Consider the following 20609-nt stretch of genomic DNA (forward strand, 5'->3'; position numbering starts at 1 on the left):
CACTTCCCGATTTCACTATAAACATAAACGAATTTCATAAACCTTAAAGAAAGAAATATCAATAACCAATGACGCAACAGAGAGAAAAGCTTGCGTCAGACCCCTGTTGAATTAATTTCCTCCTGTCATCACAACAATCTTCATCCGCGTCAGCAACATTGGGTGCCAGGTAATCGAAACAAACGGAACGGTGTCTGGACTCAGCAAACGTTTTACCCAAGACCAATCAGGGTTTCCTGTCCGGTCTCTGCGTAAGTATGCATTCCACATTTCAGCACGCGATCGTTCCACCGTGCCTGCGTTTCGGCGAACGTAGCCAGACCACGGCAAAAATCGACTTTCCACCGTTTGCACGTTCCCCCTGAAAGGTGGAACGAGAGGGCAGCCTTCTTGTTCGCTCGAGGCTGTACTGTTGGTAGCGACGCCTGTATCATGTTCCCCCGTTATCTCGATCCGGTCATCTATTCCTTATCTCGAATCAGTCATCTGGAGTTGGTCGCCGGGAGTAGAACCGTACACGGGAATCGGATTAACAGTCGGCGAGACGGTAAGAGCAATTTCCGTGATTGTATCTACGACACGAGAGGGAGGGCCGCCGAGATACTGATACGCCTCGCCAGCGGGTTGTTTCCCAACAACGCCCTGGCACGGTGTTAATTACGCCCGATTGTCTGCTAAACTGACTTGGTCCGCGGGCGGCGTTCGACTGGAGCGCGGTTGATCTTAACGTTACGCGCGGCTTTTGGGTTAATTAATTCATCATCGCAGCCCCCTTGCCTCTCTGTCGACTTCGATTCGACGTCCTCTTGAGTGGGTATTCTACTGCAGCTGGTCAAAAAAATCGATTTTCTTTTTTATGCATTTTGTTATAGCTTGGGGTCCTGACAGCGTCGGATTACAGGGGGGGAGGCTGTAGCCGGAGGCCCCACTTTCAAGGGACCGATCTAGGCCTTTCGTTTATATAAACAAATAATTGAATGAAATTTTGTTTAATGTTTCTATTTTGAAATAAGTAGAAATTGTACTAAATGTAGAGATAAATCGGATCGAAGTTGTTAAAATATAACGTAGCATTATTGGTTATAATCAAGCGTTCGTTAAGATTAAATATTTAATTTTATTTAGAATAAATTTCCATTTATAAGATTTATGTATTTTTTGCATGTCAGAGTAGAATACCTTCTTACACGGCTCATGTTTTGTCTGGACGTACGTATACTTCGAATTGAGCGACTAGACTGACGGTGTCTTTAATTGAACACGTGATTGACGACGTGACATTGGAGCTTCAGGCTCTGAACAGTTATATCGTTGAAGGATGACAGATAGATTTGTGGGGTCGTGTAATTTCTACTGGGAGCTGACATTTTAACATCGAGGTTTTTTTATCAGTTTGGGAGTTGATCCAGTAATATCTGACAAGTGGAGCAAGAGCAAGTCTTGAAACATGAATTTATAATAGTATCAATGTGGTCAATATAAGACTATTATATTTGGAATGGTATAATTCTTGGGCAATTGTACATGGTTGAATGTAATCGTTCGTGTTGATTAGATCGTTATCAGGGTAATTGCTCGTTCATGAACGCCCATCTAGACGCAATTAAGGATCAATAAATCGATTAAGTGTATCTTCTCCATCCACACCGTTAGCAAGAAATGTAGCCTACACCAGTGCAAACATTACGACACATCTAACTGTAAAAATCGTCTACAAAATCACCGAATACAAAACCTAGTCAACGAGAACCTAGCACAATTCCAAATACAAACTTTATTTTCACTATCACTTAGAAAATTCTCAGCATCCTCATACCAAATTTCCCATTCCCTGACTTCCCAATCATATCTCCATTTCACCGCACCAACCATTCGAATCTCACAATACAACCGTCATTCCAGAATTTCCAGGCCCCCCTGTCATCCATACGCAAACACCCCTATTTCCACAAGTCCCGTGCCCGTTCATCGGACCGTTCGACTAGATCGTGCCCTCGAAGCGGATTATATTCCCAAAGGATCCCCCAGGCGGGCCTAGCATTGAATCCTCCAGGACAGCAACAGGACGTAACAGGGGGAACCTATTTCGGGCTCTCACAAGGGAAGGCACGAAAGTGTCCCCCTCCGATTTTGATGAAACTTCGTATGTCTGTTAAGCAGTCAAAAATAAGGGATACGTATTTTTTTTATCGACTGAGACGCGACTTTAAGGGGTGAAACCACCCCTCGAAATTTCGACCCGAAAGTACTATCTCGAAAACCAGAAGAGATACATGAAAACTTCTAATGGACGAGGCTTGCGGTTTTTTATGTAGAATAATATGGTGCTAACAAATTGTCCAAAATATAATTTGTTAATAAAAAAATTTCAGATCGAAACTTCAAGGTGTAGTTACACCCTTTAAAGTCGCGTGTCAGCCGATAAAAAAAATACGTAACCCATATTTTTGACTGCTTAACAGACATACGAAGTTTCATCAAAATCGAAGGGCTTTCCCTTGTCAGTGTTGTCGTTCTTTCCCGTCCCGTCACAAATCCAGACTACCATACACGCGTCCGTGGGTGCACAGAGTGCGATCAGATGTCGTGGTATTAACGATGACGGTTCCATCGAAATTGCCAAACAGTGCTCTGCCCTTCTATTCCCCACATGGGTCATAACAGCCAGGGGTAGTAACGCGTTCACGGATCTTAGAGCCTCTGTTCCCCTGCGGATCGCACCCCTACGGGGAATCGGATTAGCAGACGGAGAAACGGTAAGTGCAATTTCCGCGATACTATCTGCGGACGTGAGGGAAGGAAGAGGGGGCGGACGACAGCCACCCGATACGCAACGGTTTGTACCCAGCAACGACGACGACGCGCGGCCCGGCCCTCGGTGTTAATTACGCGCGATTGTCTGCGAGATCGGCGGCTTCTGTTCCTCCTGCTCTCCCGTCCCCCCGGTTTACCACTTGGCGAAGCTTATAACAAGCCAGCCGGTATACGGTAACAATAATTATCACGCCTGTGTTAACGCAACGCCGTGATTACGGAACAAGCTGGATCACTGATGCTCACCCTTCAGATCGGCTCGCGAAACCGATAACTGTCGTCTGGGGTTACTTTATATGTAGTTTCCTACCTGGGACTGTTAAATGTGGAGTAGAGTGTTACTGCTAGACAGTCGGTTACTGGGAACTGGTAGATGTAGAGTACCATATTACCTGGATGTAGCCATCCACTCAGTACTGTTAGATGTGGAGTACAGTATTAGTTATCTGTAGTTATCTACAAGGTTCTGTGAGAAGTGGAGTACAGTATTACTCCTCTAGTTGTCTGCAAGTTAGTGTTAGATGTGGAGCACACAATATTACCTCTTTGTTGTTGTTTACTAGGTACTGTTATTTGTGGAGTACAGTATTACCTTTCTGTAACCGTCTACCAGGTGCTAGTAGATGTGGAGTACTGTATTACCTCTCTGTAGTGGTCTATTGGGCACTGTCGAATGCAATGTTTACTCTGACCTCTCTACAGTCGCCTACTCGGAAAAACATATTTCGTTGAATTGCAATAACGCGACTAAGTCTTCACTACGAATACTAAGGATCTTTCTGAAAAATATAATGCTCGAAACTCGGGACTGTTTCGGAGCAGTTACCACATAGGTATACGATTTCTATGTTATCTTCTATTTTATCTTCACTTCATGACATGCATTTTAGGCCAAGCCTTCGATACAAAATCCCCCAGTAGAGGGGACGAAGCAGAATCGATGAGCAGTTATCGAGGATTCACTGTACCTCGAATCCTCTAAGGATCAGTGAATTTTCAAGCATCGTAACATACGCGAGAAGCAACAATCACGCATGTGTGTCGAATCCCGCGGCGAGGGAGAAGTTTCTCGCTCGTTGGGAGTACCTTTTCAAGAAAACGGGAACTGGGCCCGACGAAAAGGGTCAAGATGGATGTGGAACGCGTCTTGCGACCGCGAGAGAAGAAGACGACTGAGCTGGTCGGTGATGCTCGGCCACGAGGAAAACGGGGTTACAAAGAATTGCTTCGCGTCTTTCTGAGGGCGAGATAGCATGGTGGAGGGCGGAACTTACTTATTTCAACGTTTCTATCCACAGGGGGTTGGTGGCCACAGTGTGATCATGTGATCATTACCAAAGCGTAATTAAAATCTCCTGTCGTCCCGCAAATTAATTTCACGGCTAACGGATCACCGACCGCCCAGGCCACACGGTCTCTCTCTCTTCGCTTGGAAAAGCTTTGACAGCCGGGGCTGATCAATTAATCGTTAATTTATTTTTGCAGAATTGTGAAATAACGCGGAAAATCGCTAACGATGTCGACGTAGCTGGTAAATACACTGAAGGAACGAGAAACGCGACCGATCGACGAATAATATTAAAAGTTTCTCTCCTTATCTCGCTGTGCAAACCGAGACCGCGGCTTTTAACTGAAGATTGGGGGGTGGTGGAGGGCGATTCCGCTCGTTCAGCCATTTTCGCCGATGAAACGGGGAAACTGGATGTTTGCAGAGGAGACGAAGCGGAATTTCGTGTTATACTCCCGGCGATAGTGCACGGGCATTTTAAAAATAACTACCAAAATAATCGAGTTACACTGTTTTTGTGATTCCAAGAAGGAATATTCCCAATCCCTTATCATTCCCAAATTATTTAAAAATTACCAAAGAAATATTCTATTGCATTTTTTGTGTTCATTATTATGACATACAAATGATTCACAAGAAAATTTAAGTCGCTATGTATCATCATTTTTTTAGGAAAGCTTACCGTGTATGGAAGAAATATGAAATATAAGAGAACGATATTGTTTTATAGGAGATACAGTTATGGAACGTGACAATCGGTCCCGTTCAGTTCAATTAGAGACTCGGTTGAAACGAGTTTCACGCGTAACCTCGTGAATTTTCACTCTCAACCGTTTATTCGATTCGCGAAGAGCGTTCACCTAAAACTGTGCCTGCTACGAACGAAAACGAAATGGGTCGACGAACAAAAAAATCACTTTCCATGGTCGAAGACGTGGGTATTATCGAATCACTGGGAGAAAATCAAGGAACAACGACGAAGAAAAAGTGTCTTGCGCGAAAAATGGAAAAAACCATAATTGCAATTATATTAATTCGCGCGGCAACGCGCTGGCTTTCGAGGCTTTCGAAACTTTTTATCAAACGCGAGCCTCGGGCGGGCATCACGTTTATACATATACCGTTGAGAAATTCAGTTTCGTGAAACGTGTGTTTTTAACGCGTGTACGCTGACGTCCATGAAAGTTCATAAAAGTCCAACTTCGAGGCTGACCGCTGAACGAAAAAGCGAGCTTTTAACTTTAACAAAGCGTCCGTTTGACCGGTCTCTTGATTCATCAAACTTCTGTCTGGTGCAGCCTAATATTTTCGATGTTTCGCGTTCTATTTTCATGGTCGATCTGCGATCTATAGTAGAATGCGACTGTTCGTATCTGATCGAGACGATGGTTTATGTTTGAAAGTGCTGTTAAGGGGTAATAATCGAATAATTCTTGGTTCTTGGAACTCTAAGTAGAATAAAACGATCTGGGTCAGGCAGGCAGCCATCACGCTTTAAAACTTCTATCAAGGAGTAATAGTCACGTTTATGCTTTGTTCTTGGAAGCCCGAGTAAGATATGATGGCTGAAGTTAGACTATAAAATAGGCATCAAAATTCCCACGAGACTTATGGTTAATTGTAGTTTTCATCGAGACTGCTGAAATCTGTCTTTCAAATCTCCGTTAAGATTACTGTCGACGAGAAGTTACAATTAAAATGAATGTTGCAGAACACTTAGGTATTACTAGCCTCAGTAGAGTGTGACCGTCATAGTCAGACTATCAATTCTAATCAAAGAGAATTCTGTTTCACGATTATTATCGAAAGATATTCAGACAGATTCCAAATCACCATTTTGAAGTTCAACATCCAGACTACAAGACTAAGAGAACCTTTCAAATATTAATCAGAATCAAATCACCCCTTCAACCATCGCCCCTGCACTTTAACACCCCCGTCAAGCTTCCGCACTAGTGCTCGATTTAGGCCGTGACATTTGTCGGCCCCCTCTACACACACATATTTTGCACTCGAGCCCCGTACCCTTCTGTTCTTTCCTCCTCCCTCCACGACCCTCGTAGCCCTCTGTCCTTCTTTCTCCCGCAGATAACAGCGCGACGCAGGACGAGATTGCGGCGCACTTAATGGGCCTTTAACCCCCTGCGTCCGTTCCGCTGCTGCCACCGCCGAGAGACTTCCGGTACAATTTTCCCATTGAGAAGACCAGCCCCGCTGCCCCATTAAAATGCCCCCCCCCACCTCTCCCCCGGCCAACACTGTGAACACGGACAACCCCCGGAGCCTTCAGCTCTCGCCTCTGGCTCCGACACTCCGCCTCTTATTTTCTCGTTTACGCCTTGGCTTGCTCTTGGACCAGCACGATGAATGACCGGTGAACAGGGTCGAGAGAGACTGGCGTCTAAATCGAGTCCAGGGGATTCGTAATCCGGCTACTCGGCTTGTCTAGGCTGAAATGCCACGGCAATTGGGTATTTCAGGACTCGTGGACAGGGTCTTTCTTAGGGGATGTGATTCTAGGGGTCCTATCGGGGATTGAGGTAGATGGGATCGTTTGTTTGAGTGTTTTTGTCGGGTGAAATGGTACTGATAGATGTTTAATACGGTGTAGCTTTGAAGTTGGGTAACTGTACATTTACTACATTTGTATCTCATTAATTTTCAGACTTAGGGGATGATCTATTTATGAACCTATTTACTTTGATTGGCACTCTGTGAATAACTGCGACCGTGCTGCTTTGTTCTAAACAATTTGGTCACGCTTATTATGCCCACAGTTCGAACTACTATTTACTCATTAAGGCCCACAAGCAACTTCCTACTACAGAGCAATAGTATGTAAGATATTATGAAATTTTATAAATAGTTCAGGCCTAATTCAGGCAGATACTTGAGAACACCGAAACGTTTCGTTTGCTATTGAACTCTTACACTTTATTACGTGTAATTAAATAAACTTGTACAAGATTTTTTTTAAAAGTGGTGCACTCGATTTTACGACACGGAAAATCCAGTAACTTAGAGGATGGTTTTTCTATTCTTTGACTTAGATATAGATGGAATCTGAATCTGAAGTATGTTTTGAAGGAGATTAGGAAGTTATTTCATTAAAAGAGCTTTAGAATTTATCTCGATATGTTGATTGTCAGATTAGTGTACACGAAACGTCTAGTGGTCCAGAAAAGTTTCCTTTCAAGGTATAGGAATTACAGATTAGATTTAATACTGATCGAAATCTGAATGAATCTCATTTCGGAAACAAATTGAAAATAACGAGAAAGTCTACACGTTCGGAAGAGTTCAGTGTCCACCCGGTGAGAAAGAAGGTGAAGAATTAATAATGCATAAAGGAGCGTCTAGAACACGTCACCCAACGTCTGCGCGTTCCACTTTAGCGTAAAAATCCCCGCTCGCGAGCATTTCTGCGGTGTAAATCTGGAACTCGCCGCCACCGCCGTTGCCTGGCTCTCTCGTGTAATACAAGTTGAAAGGACGTATGAAATCGGAGATCCTTCACGCGATTGTCTATCTGTGTAATCTCCGGCCGGTTAACAAGTGGGCGAGTACTGTTGCTCAAGAAGGAGCGTGCGTGATTGCAGCAATTAACTATTTCAATGTCCACTCGTCGCATGATTTAACACGTTGCTTTATACTTTTCATCTCGGGCTATCCGGACATCCATTACGTCCTTTGATACGTTTATTAGACGTTGTCTCGCTCAGACAATTGATGCATTTTACAGAGTTGAATCGTGCAAAAAGGTATGGTTTCCTACATTTTTTAACCTTCATCCGTCTCTTGTGTCAATTTGGTACATTTTTCTGCAATTGCAAGACTCCATCATCCACTATCCGCGACATACAGACCCCCCTTCGATTACCATCTGGCTTGTTCTACACTTTTATTGTCTAGGCATTATCCCCATCACTGGGGGTAGGTCGTGAAACCTGTCAAAGACATACTTTGTTGCCCCTCCGTTTTTATTGCCGAGGCTCGTGCTTCGGGAAAAAAACGAATTTACAAGGGTCTGAAGCGTTTATCCCTACAAGATTATTGTCCCGGTGGGGACCCGAGTTCGGGACAATAATCGAGAGGAATCTGTACTTGAGCGTCAAAGGTACAGAAATCCCATGAAATTTCTCACGTTCAGTGCCGAATACGATCCCGTTGCATCTTTCCCGCACGTCCAGAACTGGCTCACACGCACGGAATTAAATGCAACAACGCTGATGTTTACGAGCGATACACACATCGGGACACAGCTCCGCTGTCGATATCCATATATCCAGGGAACGAAGGTGTCCTAACAGGTTTCAAAGCGCCGAACCACATTCGCGAAAGGTCGTTGCACTTGCCGGCAGCACGACAATGCTGATATTTCGTGTCCGAGAGGAGAAGGGAAGGGAACGCCGCGGGGAGAAAGTATTCGCAATATTTTAGCACTTAACCTGTGGGGGGCAGCGCCCTCGGAGATTCCGCGACGGGCAATAAAACGCCTAACATTTCGCGGCGATATTGAAACGTTTCTCTCCGTTTCACCAGCGGAGCCGCGAGCACTTTCTAACGGAGTAATAACGCAAACGTTCTTTACGTTTTTATTTTTTTCACTCGTTCCACGCAATCCTCGCGATCCTTTACCGTCCGCGACGACTCTGCCCTCGAGTTTCGTGAATTATTTCTCGTAACTTCGTACGAACAAGAATTCTTTGTCGGAACTGATCACCGACACGGTCCAAGACGACCGACGATGAAATTTTAATTTATGGGGAGTGGTATTATTTTCTTCCTTGCCGTTCATTTTTTGCGGAGTGTCGGGAGGAATAGGAACGCTTGTAGAACGTTGATGGGTGGTCATAAATCACGACGGAATTCATTTTCACGATTGAAGCTGACTCCTCTTGCGTATCTGACTCAATAAACTAGACAGTGTCATGGTGAATGGAAGTAAAGAAACATTGTATGTGCCGATGATTATGATAGTGGTATGAGTAAAAAATCTAAAACAAATTGAACCATTCAAATAAATTTTACCGCTAAAAAATGGCAAATTAAAATTGTATTTCCAAACCAAGGGAATACGTCTTGTCTTCCAGATACAGAACTAACTAAACAATTAATTTCTTTGAGACACACGAGTCGCCTTATCGGTTCCAGTATAAACAATCCTCGGTCTAAGATAGTAATCACAAGTTGAAATATCCGACGAAGTGGGTCAAAGTGGAGTTGGTACGTCACAGGATTAAAAACAGCTAAAAAGAACGCTAAAAAGCTGCACAACAGAACGTTTAACGAACTAAATCGCACCGCAAGATTAACAAAAACCCCATTCAACGGTAACCGGTAATTAAAGCAGCGTTATCGTTCACAGTTCTGCTCTTAAATCACACACACACAAAACAGAAGCGAATGCGCGAGCGCCACTGGATGAGCGTAATTCTAAAGTAAACGCAACGCCACGAAATTTTGCGAGCTTTTAAGCCGATCTAGACAGAGATAGAGAACCAGTCGACTTTTCCAAACACTCGATTTTCCCTTCGAACGAACACCATTACGCTATCCCCGTAACTATTATATTAACATCAACGATGTTCCAGCTCTCAGCGACAATGGCCGAGACCATTTAATCCCGGCAATTGTGAGACTTTCGAGGGCTCGTTCTCTCGCTTCCGTGTGTATCGCGCTTCCAGCACGGTAATCGTTCGAGCGAGACGCAGAGGGGAAGCAAAGTGGGGTGAAGGGGGGGTTGAAGGAGGGGGATCAGAGCTCGTCCATTGCGAGCGGAATAAATTATTCATTGTTTACGGGGGACGTGGACGAACGCGAGCGTGGCCCGCTTGAAAAGGTAAATCCATCGACAGGGATCGCGACTTTTCTCGCCTCGGATCATTAAAATCGCGAGGGAGACAATCACCGGGACCGAATTCTCATCCCCCCACCTCGCTCTTTTTGCTAATGGCCTGGCGTCCTCTCGAATGAACGATAGCTGTTGATCGACGGAATTATTAGTAACGTGGGATGAACGCTGTTTCGATTTTGCTATCGAAACTGCGAATGCAATTTAGGCGAAGCACCGGAGGAGTTTCAACCCATTGTTGGAAGGGGGTACTTTGTGACGGCGGAGAAGATATTTTTTGTTAATTCACGTACACTGTGTAGAATAATTATGAAAGCACCCAAAAGTTTTCAATCCTTATGTATTGTGATTAAATCCTTTTCTAGAGAAACATTATTTCTCAACACTATTTCCGACATGACATACTTGGTTCATTTTTATTTTAATTACAATACATACGAATTGAAAATTTTAGGGTGGTTTTATAGTTATACCACGCAGTGTATATGTGAAGATCATCACTAATAGGTGGAAAGGGATATACTTGTATCAGTTCTGGATAAAACTGTTCAGGTGCAACCGAATCAAGTTACTTCTGAAAAATTTCCCATCAACCGCTTCGTACAGTTCGCTCCAACCTGAAACGAGAGTCGCACACGTGCTCGCGCAACCCTAAACACATACCGTGCCCTCAACTGCAGGCAACAAAGCCCGTGGATGCTTCGAGTTGAAGAGCACTCCAATCCAAATTCATTTCTAGAGGAATTTCACGACGCTACAACGGTATCAAAGTAATAGAGAAGCCCTTGCGTCGAACCCAGAAGCAAGGAGAGGCACGGCCGACAAACAGAAACAAGAGTAAAGAATATCCCATCGTCTAATTATCACGAGACACGAAACGGAGTAGCCTCGGCTTTGCTCATTATTTTGATTACACGACGGAACCCTATTCATCCCCGCCGCGAAACGTCGTGTAACATCGAAGATCCAGGATGGAAACAAGAAAAGGGTGCAAGAGTGACGAGATGGGGATGAGAAGGGGCCTGGGGGGGGGAAGAAGCCGATGACCTTATAAACCTTAAGAGCCAAGGGTGGAGGAGATCGTCTCGCGTCCCGTAAAAGTGTGCATCGGCCCCCTTATTACCGCGACGTAATTAATTCTGATGTTAAACGGCGGAGGCAAAGAGGGCGAGAGAACCCTCCACCTTGGGGATCTTAAATCGGGCGTAAGAAAGACGCGGCCCATTCAACCCCCTTCGTGGGGATCCCTTGATGCCCGTGCAATAGCGTATCTAATTTCTGTCGCGATAGAGCGATGCTTGATGTTACTTTCGCGAAAACGGGACGATAATATGCGTTCATTTTGACGAAGGGTTGGTTTTTTCAATGACGAGGAATTGGTTGGAATTCTTGTTTTTTCTTTAAATGGTGTAATATTGTCTGTAAGGGAAAAATTTAGTGCGTTTATTAAAAGTTTTAATTTGGTTAGATTTATGTACTATTATCCCCATCATCCAGATTCTTTTGTTATTTTGGTGACTCCTTTACCCTACGTGGAGTTTTTGGCAATTTTTGTCAAGGAAGTGATTTTTTTTAGATAAAAGATCGTCATTTTGCCTTTTTAGTATTCATAAGTTGCTAGATAAAGTAATCATTTGAAAGCATTGAAAGAAAATTTAGCTAGTGAGTTAATGATACTTCAATTTACATTTGACCTTAATTCTGAACAGTTTTTAACCACTACGCTTGGAAACGTAATCTCCTGCAAATGAGGTTCGCTGCAAATGAGCATAAGCAGATATTATTATTATATCATGCTTACAATTAGTGGCGTGGTACTTAATATTCGATGTTACGTCGATACTGTAATACGAAAGAGATAGATACTGCAATCGTGAAAACGGTTCGGATCTACCGTCATGCGCGGGAATACAAACATTTGGCCGAACTATTTCATATGCAATGTTCGTCGATAATTCTCACTGTAGGGAAGCCCCTATTACGGGAATGACTAATTTACTATGCTGGCACTGTTTGCAGATGGGAACTGTGAAATTTGGACCTCGAAGGGATATACGTTTCATTGACTGGAATATCGATTTTTCGTTTTTCAAGTGTGAATAAAAACGTTCTGTTTCATGGTACCTTGTTAAATATAATATTCGCTTATTCCAACGCGACTCATTATCGTCTTATGCGCAATTACGATGAAGAAAATAAACTATTCTTCATAATGTACAGATGGGTTCTGATGGGAATGAACCTAAAAAGAAAAATGTGAACTTCAGTCTGAAATATTGATCCTGCTTTCTTAAAACATGCGACAAAGCGTGACTGTCATCTAGTAACGGGGCGTCGTTTCTCAGAGACATTTTGCTACCACATCCTTCCACATCAAAGTAGTCAGTTAGTAAAACGTTCTCTATACATCAAGGCTTCCTCAGATCTATTTCCATTAAAACCGACCTGTGCCTCTAAGACTGTAGTTCCTACGCCCTATACGATATTCTATTTAGCGGAAGTCGACCTTATACCTTCAACAAAAATTATTACTAAACACTGTACCACAGGGTCCAAAATTATTCGTCCTAAAAACTGTACCTTCAGCGTCAATTATACTTGCACAAGAATTAACAAACATTTCGAATCACTTTTGAAAGAATAAATCAATTCTTTTTAGGTTCTCGATGAAAATGGGATTTCATACAAATATTTCCAATCCAATTACTACTGAGCAATATATTTCAAACAAAAATTATTTACTGTCTCAGCTGATCCCCTGTCGCTGTGCACAGAAAATCACATTAATGTTCTTCGAGCTTACGACGTCCCTGCGCTTTGATAATACACCCCGAGCTATTATCATCTTGCGCAATATTACGTCGATATTTCACGCATAACTGGATAAACAGAGCCCACCTGTCCGTGTGTACCGCGCTAGCAAAAGTTCGTCGCGGCGCATAACGCAACGTTCATATTTCGTGGCTGAGGATACCCCGCCTCGAAAACGCGGCTGCGTGACGAGTACCGATAAATTATCCGTGAATAATTATCGAGTGGACGTCCGGAACAGACGATCGTACTCGTCCAGCGGCGTCGATTAGTCTTTCACGGACGAAATACTCGATACGACGTGTAATATGTGAAATCGTTACCGGGCGTGGAGCTTGCACGGTCATGCCGCGGAACTTCACGGACCGAAGGAGCGAACCGCTCGCTCTGGCTGGAAACAATGGAATTTCGAGGACGCGGCAGGAACTATATCGCCGGTGAAAATTAACGGAGGGTTTCCAGTCTCGATTATATCGGGCTTCTTGTCGTTGTTATCGATAGAACTTTCACGAAGAATGGGGAATTGTAATTGGACAGCCGATTTTTTCGCGAAATGACATTCTACGAAGTGATTTATGAAGACAGGAGTGAAAATCGAAACTTCTTCCTCTTATGGTTTTTAGTCGGTTAGGAAGAATATTAATAATTTGTCGGATCTAATATATAATACGTCAGATAAAGAAAGGCATCTGTTAACCCTCATTCGTCCCTTGTGTCAATTTGATACATTTTTTTTTCCTAAAAAATGATGTTATTCTGTCATCTGTAAGTAAATTTAGCTGGGGTTCCGTGACTTGTTTTAAAGAATTAGCAAATTTAACTATTTATCTCGTTATTATATTAATTTTTTGATCACTGTGTCAATTTGTTATCGAGAGACAAATTAAGTTGAGAAAATGAGGGACGAGGTTAAACATTATTGGACTTTTGGATTTTTGAACGAACTGTGCTTTAGGAATCGGTAGAGCAAATTGAGCTTTGTTGAGGGAAAGCTATCAGAGATACGAAACGTATTTGACTGATCGGTAGAATATAAATTCACAGAAAATTTCACTTTGTGCACCAGTGACTTTAAATCTCTGTCGAAATAGAAAGTAACGCGCGGAATATTTCACGGTGGAGAAGCCTGTAATAAAAATCTAACCTGACAGAAACGCTCCTATTTATCACACTGTATTCCCCCGTAAGGTGGATTCGCAGAGATTTCTCGTGTATACTCTTACAAGTACTCTATTCCCATAAATTCTTTCTCACTTTCTTTATACCAGCCTGTACGTGAATATGAGTACAGTAGAACTCCATTTATACGAACGACATTTTAGTAGTACCTGATTAACTGAAGTTTAGCTAGCTAAAAAATTATATGTGGTGGGGGGAAATAGATGGACTTCTATTATACTTGTATGTATGACCTGGTTATATGAACCAACTAGTCCCCCACACAATTTCAACTTTCAGAATATTTCAGTTCTTAATTTTCTAAATTTCTTAAAGTGACTATTGGTTCTCGTGGACTAATGGTTTTATGAAAAAAGAATTTTCGTACAAGATACCAAAGAGATGCAGTGAGCGGATCACCCAGCAAACCACCAGCTACTAAACGTCCCAATAACTTCCTCATTCACAATCCTCACCCAAGAAATCCCACGAACACCCAGTCAAAAACACTTTCACATGCTTCCCCTAGTTTCCCCTGTGACGAAGACCACTTGTTTGTCACCCAATCCCCCGTTCCAGCCATCTGTTCGACAGGAAATTCTGAAAACGAACGTTCCCGTGGAAGCCTCGTCTTCGGAGAAACGCGGTCCGTTCACGGTGTTCGTTCGCGGGTAACAAACGAGCAACAAAGAGGTGCTCTGGGCGCGATAAAAAGACCGACGATATGATTAACAGCCGCGTTGCAACGTCGAGGGCAGAGGGGGAGGGGGGAAAAATTGCATTCCCAGTGGCAACGCCGGTCGCCTAAGGGGGAACGCTGCCTCGAGGAGAATCTGTTGCCCGTTGCATCTGCCACTGCGACGACGAGAAGGGTGGGGAAGGGGGGAAGTAGAGGCGCGGATTGCACCCAGGGTGGTGCGACAGACCGACCACCACCGCCCTGGTTGCTTCAACCACGGTGGCAATGGGGACCAAGAGGGAGAAAGAGACAGAAAGACGGAGCCGGGTTATGCATACAAAACACCGGGACGTGCGAGAACGGTAACCTAATGTCTTGCATTAGTTCACGGATGTTTACCGCGGGTTTACGCCGCTTTTACCAGAGTGACGCCTGGAAATCCTGGTACCGCCTCTTCCGAATACATTCTTTGGGTCAGGGGTAATGTGAAAACACGCTGGGGATTGTAACCTTGGTCGTTTACGCGGCGGGGAACGTGAAGTATTCGAAGTTTATGGCGATTTATGGGGTGGTGGCAGTCTAGGAACGTCGGAAGTTATTGAGGGCCTTGGAGGTTGGGGGATAAAGGCGAATTTAGATTTTATACTTTGGTTGTGGAACGGGGATGATTTATGTACATTGAAAGGTGGAAAAATTATTTGCCATCTGCATTTTATCCAAAGTGGGTAAAATAGAGCTAGTCTTTACTTTTGATGAATTGAATGGTTTGTGGACGAATCAACTGCGATGCATACCCTAAGTGTGAAAGCGTAAATTCGTAGGTTGGATGGAGTGAGGGTGAAGTGAGGTCCTTGGTGTTACTGCAATGAGCTTGAGTTAGATATAGATCGTAATCGTACTGTTAATTCAAACGTAAATTTTCCTTTAAACTCGTTTAGAATTAATGATTATCGGAATGCAGAACTAGTCACGAATGTTTTCTGAGCGAACTTGTTTAAAAGAGTCACTGGAAAGCAGTAACATTCGTTATAAGTTAGATAGTTTAGATGTTATGCTTTCCCGTGCTTCGTTTAAACTAGTTCGTTCAGAAAACATTCGTGACACGTTCTGCGTTCCGATAATCGGTATTTGGGTTGACCGGCGTTTCCGATAATCGGCGTTCCACTACAATTGAAAACGCGAAAATAGAAACTGAACGGTTATAAAAAGGAAAATTTGCAAAACACCGGTTTCATTGGTGTAATCACCACCACAAAGGTATATATCTGGACTCCAGAGCCAGAGTGTATTAAGTCACACTTTTCAAACTTTAGAGGAATTCAAAGGTGCGAAGACCTTGTAACTTTGGAACCATTCAATAAGAATTAAGCAAGAAACAATCGCTACCTTCGAACTACCGAATGGATTTAATAAAAATCTCTATACGTAGAAATGGTGAATTTTGCATTAACTCCCTTATGTGACTTACACTGTTTTAAAAATATGAACTTCGTATCATTTTTACGTACGAATATTAAAAACTAAAAGAGTGAAATACTTAATACAGAAAACATGTGAAACATAATTTTTTTTTAAAGTGGACTTAATACACTCTGGCTGGTTCCAGATATACCAGCGAATTATTCGAGGGCTCGTTGCAAGGGACAAAGACTAATTGAGTACAATGGACACTGATGATTTTCACGATGATGCTTCGTTTTGTTTCACTGCTCCCCTCCTCTCGTGTTTCTATTGTTCGCCGGGAGCTCCACGTGGCAACACGTGGGTGCATGTCCTCAGTCGCCGGCGATAAAGGCTCCGATGGGCGCGCCGCCGTGACACACAAATCGTCGACAGCGGCACAACCTGCCTCCTGGCCATGTGACGAAAGAGACCGCATGATAATCCACCGAATGGGAGGGAACGGAGAGAAGGCGGCTGCATCGCCTTGCACATTCCACGCGTACCGACGCGTCCCAGTGTCGAATGCCTCGACGCATTTTAAGCTTTTCATCCTGTCCTGGTTAATTAAGATCATCCCCGGATCGCGACACGGAGACGCGAGCCGTCATTAAACCGCACCTATCGCTTTTCATCGGACTTAATATAACGTACGTGTATCTTCATAACGATATCATCGAGGGGAAAATAATCGGAATGATAATTAAGAAATTTATCGAGTTTCGTACGCACGAGGTGTGTATACAGTCTTGTTCAAAAGTTTGGAGTAGGTTGTAATTATAAAAGAAATCATGACTTTTTTGAAACTGTGGTTGTTAGTAGAATATTTTGTATAACACAGTTTGTTTCGTTTAAAATGCGTAGGGTGTTCCAGACTTTGAAAAAATTGTTTCTAAGCAAAATACACAACTGTGGAAGAAATGAATATTTGAAATAGTAGTGCTACGAATGGCAGATAAACGATGTGGCGTACTGGTACGCTTACAGTCGTCAGTGGGTTAATTATTAATTAAATGTGATATTTGCGAGCTTGAAATGCATCTAAAAAGATTAGTCAAATGTGATCTCGATGCACTGTCTGATTTGATTTACTTCAAACAATTTTACTGTCAAACATAATATTACGTAAGCAATCGAATTTTGAACTCTAATTTAACATGTAAATTGCTTTCTTCACCGATAACTTTTATTCACGAAATGAATTGAAACTTATAAATGAAATGTTATGTAATGTTAAAAATAAAAATGGTAAAGATAAATTAGTAAACGAATTCTCGATCACGGTATTAAAATTTCAGCACGCGAAGGCCCCGGATTAAAGTTTTCGTTGAATCGATAGACGCAATAATGGCGGATCCCTCGTCAATTTCGACGCGACACAGAAAATTTGAAACGGAATACAGGAAGTTCGAAATTAAAAACCGTTAAATCGATCGGCCGTGTAATCGGGAAACATGGGAATCCCGATAAACCGTACGAAATCGAAAAACAGTTTAGAGGCTGCAGAAAAATGATTGGTAAACCGATACACCAAGCGCTTGTCGAATGCGCGGCACTCAATACTTAAAAATTCGACGTACAATTTGCAAATTTACCGATCAAACAATTCTGCAAAATCACTCAGCAAAATAATTTATGAAATAAATATACAGACATAACAGTTAGGTTTAAAGTAATTTAAGTGAATTCAAGTAATTTAAATAAATTCAAGTAATTTAAGTAAGTTAAAATAATTTAACTAAGTTAAAGTAATTTCTGGCAAATTCACACTCATTAAAAATGAAAATTCTTCGGAATATCTCGAGCATTCGGGACGATTCCGCTTTGACAGAATGTGAGGGGCGTCTGAAACGAAATCAGTGTCGGACAGTGAATAGGGAGGTTCCCCCTATCGGCGAGCAGACACTGAGACGACAATAAATAATTCAATGAGTCAAATTAGAATCATGCTTTACAGCTGTACCACCAGACGGGGGGTTCTTTCTAGGCGTTCTCGCGGCGGTTGCAATGTAGTGGGCGTACGTACGCGTGCTTGTATTTAAAACGATAATCCTTACGGCAGTCGCGTTACTGCTAACATTATTTATTACGTCGTTTTATCAGGCAACTGGTTCGCCTTGAAATCTAGGCGCTCATCCAACACCGCCGGGGGTTCGTGAACCGTGCGAACGTGGCCGCCACCGCCACTGCCGTCGTCGAGCGAGGTGCAAACTGCGCCAACAACCGAATCGCTAATCGCAGATAAAAGCTCCCCCCCAATCCTGCGTTACGCGCAACTTCCAATTCTATCGCACGGAAGATTAATCGGTGGATTTGTTAACATCCAGATCGAGCATTCCATTCGATGGAACTGTCTATCTCTGGTCCTGATTTTTCGGTGATATTCGATTACGCTTCTTTTGCCTCTTTTGGAAATACGCGAAACGGTTTGTAACATGCGAACATTAGCTTGGAAATGAATATAGAAAATGGAAATGAATATAAATAGTTCTATAATGATCGTGGGAAATATTTTTAGGATGAATGTACGAATGAAGGAACACTTGAGATTTTGTAACTATTAAAGTCGAGTTTTAAATGATAATAATGTTAATTAATACTTGGCACATGAAAATGATATTTTTTAATATCTATGCTTTTTTTTTAATATATAGATTTCAATTCGAAAAATGTAATTAATTAAGTTAAAAGGAAGAAATACAGGTTTCACCAGTGAATGAACAATGTTAAGTACATAAGTTTTTATATATAATGTTCATTCATTGGTACGTGTTCATTTGCTGGTTCATCCACTCTATGCTGTGGTATGGAAAGTGATTGGACGATAACGATTTTCTGGAGCAATTTTTGGTCGTGAAATTTCGGAGAAAATATTTTGTTTTGCGAAAGGTATTCGATATTAGAGTATTATTCTGTAATGTAATATTCTATAAATTAGGTTAACCATAGATATTTACTCAAATATAGGTTACACATGTATGTTTTTCCACATCACTGTAGAAGCATGCTGTTCACGAGAAACAACTCAACGTCTATTTTTAGCTCATTGTTTAGAGGTACCTACATGATTACAATAACAGTACAGCTATTTATTTCGATCGTATTCCCAATGAAATTTCAAGCTACCGAGGCACATAAGAGTTACATAGTCATGCTATTAAATTTGGTGCATTGCACTGCAAAATCCTGCAGAGGTCTCGAAATTATTTTCGTTTTTTGTTACTCGACCGATGTAGTTTTATTACATCCCACCTTGTTTCCGACGATTCAACGAGCCATTCCAATATATGAAACGGCTCTTTAATCGCTCGCTAGCAACACGCTGCCAAGAAAATTGACAATAAACGTGAATCGAAACTCTGAAGGCCAAATCAATTGACGAAGTAACTCGTAAATATGAACCGATTAAATGGGACTTAAACCTTGAAGAAAAAGGTGAAAAAAAATCTATCGAAAATTTTTAATGAAAATAGCAAAGATAATTTCTACCTATAATCTCTACCTAAAATTAGGATACATAATTACGATATCGACTATTCTTCCCCAGTTTTAGTTCGCAATATCATCAATTCAATTGTTAAAATAACAAATAAAATTGTCAAAGAGTAAAACTGATTTGTCATCTGTAAATTTCACGAACCACAATTATACCCCTTCAACTAAGTATTCCCCGAAACGATTCAAGTAATTTTCATCCGCCAGCGATTGAAAACGAAAAATCATATTCCAACAAAACTCATTACGAATCTCCGTCCACCAGCTTCTAAAAAAATTATCTGAAAAAATCAAAATTCGCTCAAAATCCGCCAGTCTACTCCCTGAAACTCCCAAACCTACGCAATTACACAACAGAATTAAACAGACTCGTGCAATTACCCTCGCACCTCCTAATTAACCACGATAAACTTATGCGTTCGGAAACTTTATCAATCACCCAACGGCGAGACTGTCGACTGAGAGAGCGGGTTCAAGTCACCGGAGATCAACAATGTGTCCCTCCAGCCGTATTCTCACCGCGAGCGCGCACCAGGCGACACAATGATACGCGTGGACGTGCAATCGTGAGATTAGCAATCAGAATGGAATGGTTTATTAAAGGCGTGTCAACGCGGTGTGTGTGTATATATACATGTATATATACAATATAGTATATATATATATACCTCCTCCTGCTCGAACGACGAGATCACCTCGTAGTAGAACTGCTCGGCCATCGACAGATCGATCTTCATGGAGGCACGATCATCATCGTCCCCGTGGTCCTCGTCCTTCACACCATTCTCGCAATCGTAATCCTTTATCACGATGCTCCTGCGTGACAGGATCTCGATTCCGTTGTTTTTCACTAACTCCATTTTTTTTTCCCAATCGTTATCTTGTTCTCCACTTTTCGTCACATCCACTAAGCAGAATGAAACACATACGCCTGTGATCCTTTCAGCGTCCTCTAATCAAGGGTTGCACAATACTTTTATATACTCGTGTTGATCGAGTTACAGAGATAGATAGATAAAGAGAGGGAAGCACTTGGATGATCGCTCGCACCCGATTATATAACTTTTATC

At 42.3% G+C, this 20609-nt stretch overlaps 1 protein-coding gene across 1 annotated transcript in view; it reads right to left on the reverse strand.

Annotated features, from left to right (window-relative positions):
• Positions 1 to 20399, reverse strand: part of LOC107188914 — a 41441-nt gene extending 21042 nt beyond the window's left edge. Inside the window, exon 1 of the mRNA XM_015577311.1 lies at positions 20208 to 20399. Within this exon, the coding sequence (XP_015432797.1) occupies positions 20208 to 20399 (192 nt within the window). The remainder of the gene's footprint in view (positions 1 to 20207) is intronic.
• Positions 20400 to 20609: the final 210 nt, after the last annotated feature.

Source organism: Dufourea novaeangliae, unplaced genomic scaffold, assembly GCF_001272555.1.
Source record: "Dufourea novaeangliae isolate 0120121106 unplaced genomic scaffold, ASM127255v1 scaffold125, whole genome shotgun sequence".
NCBI classification, from domain to species: domain Eukaryota; kingdom Metazoa; phylum Arthropoda; class Insecta; order Hymenoptera; family Halictidae; genus Dufourea; species Dufourea novaeangliae.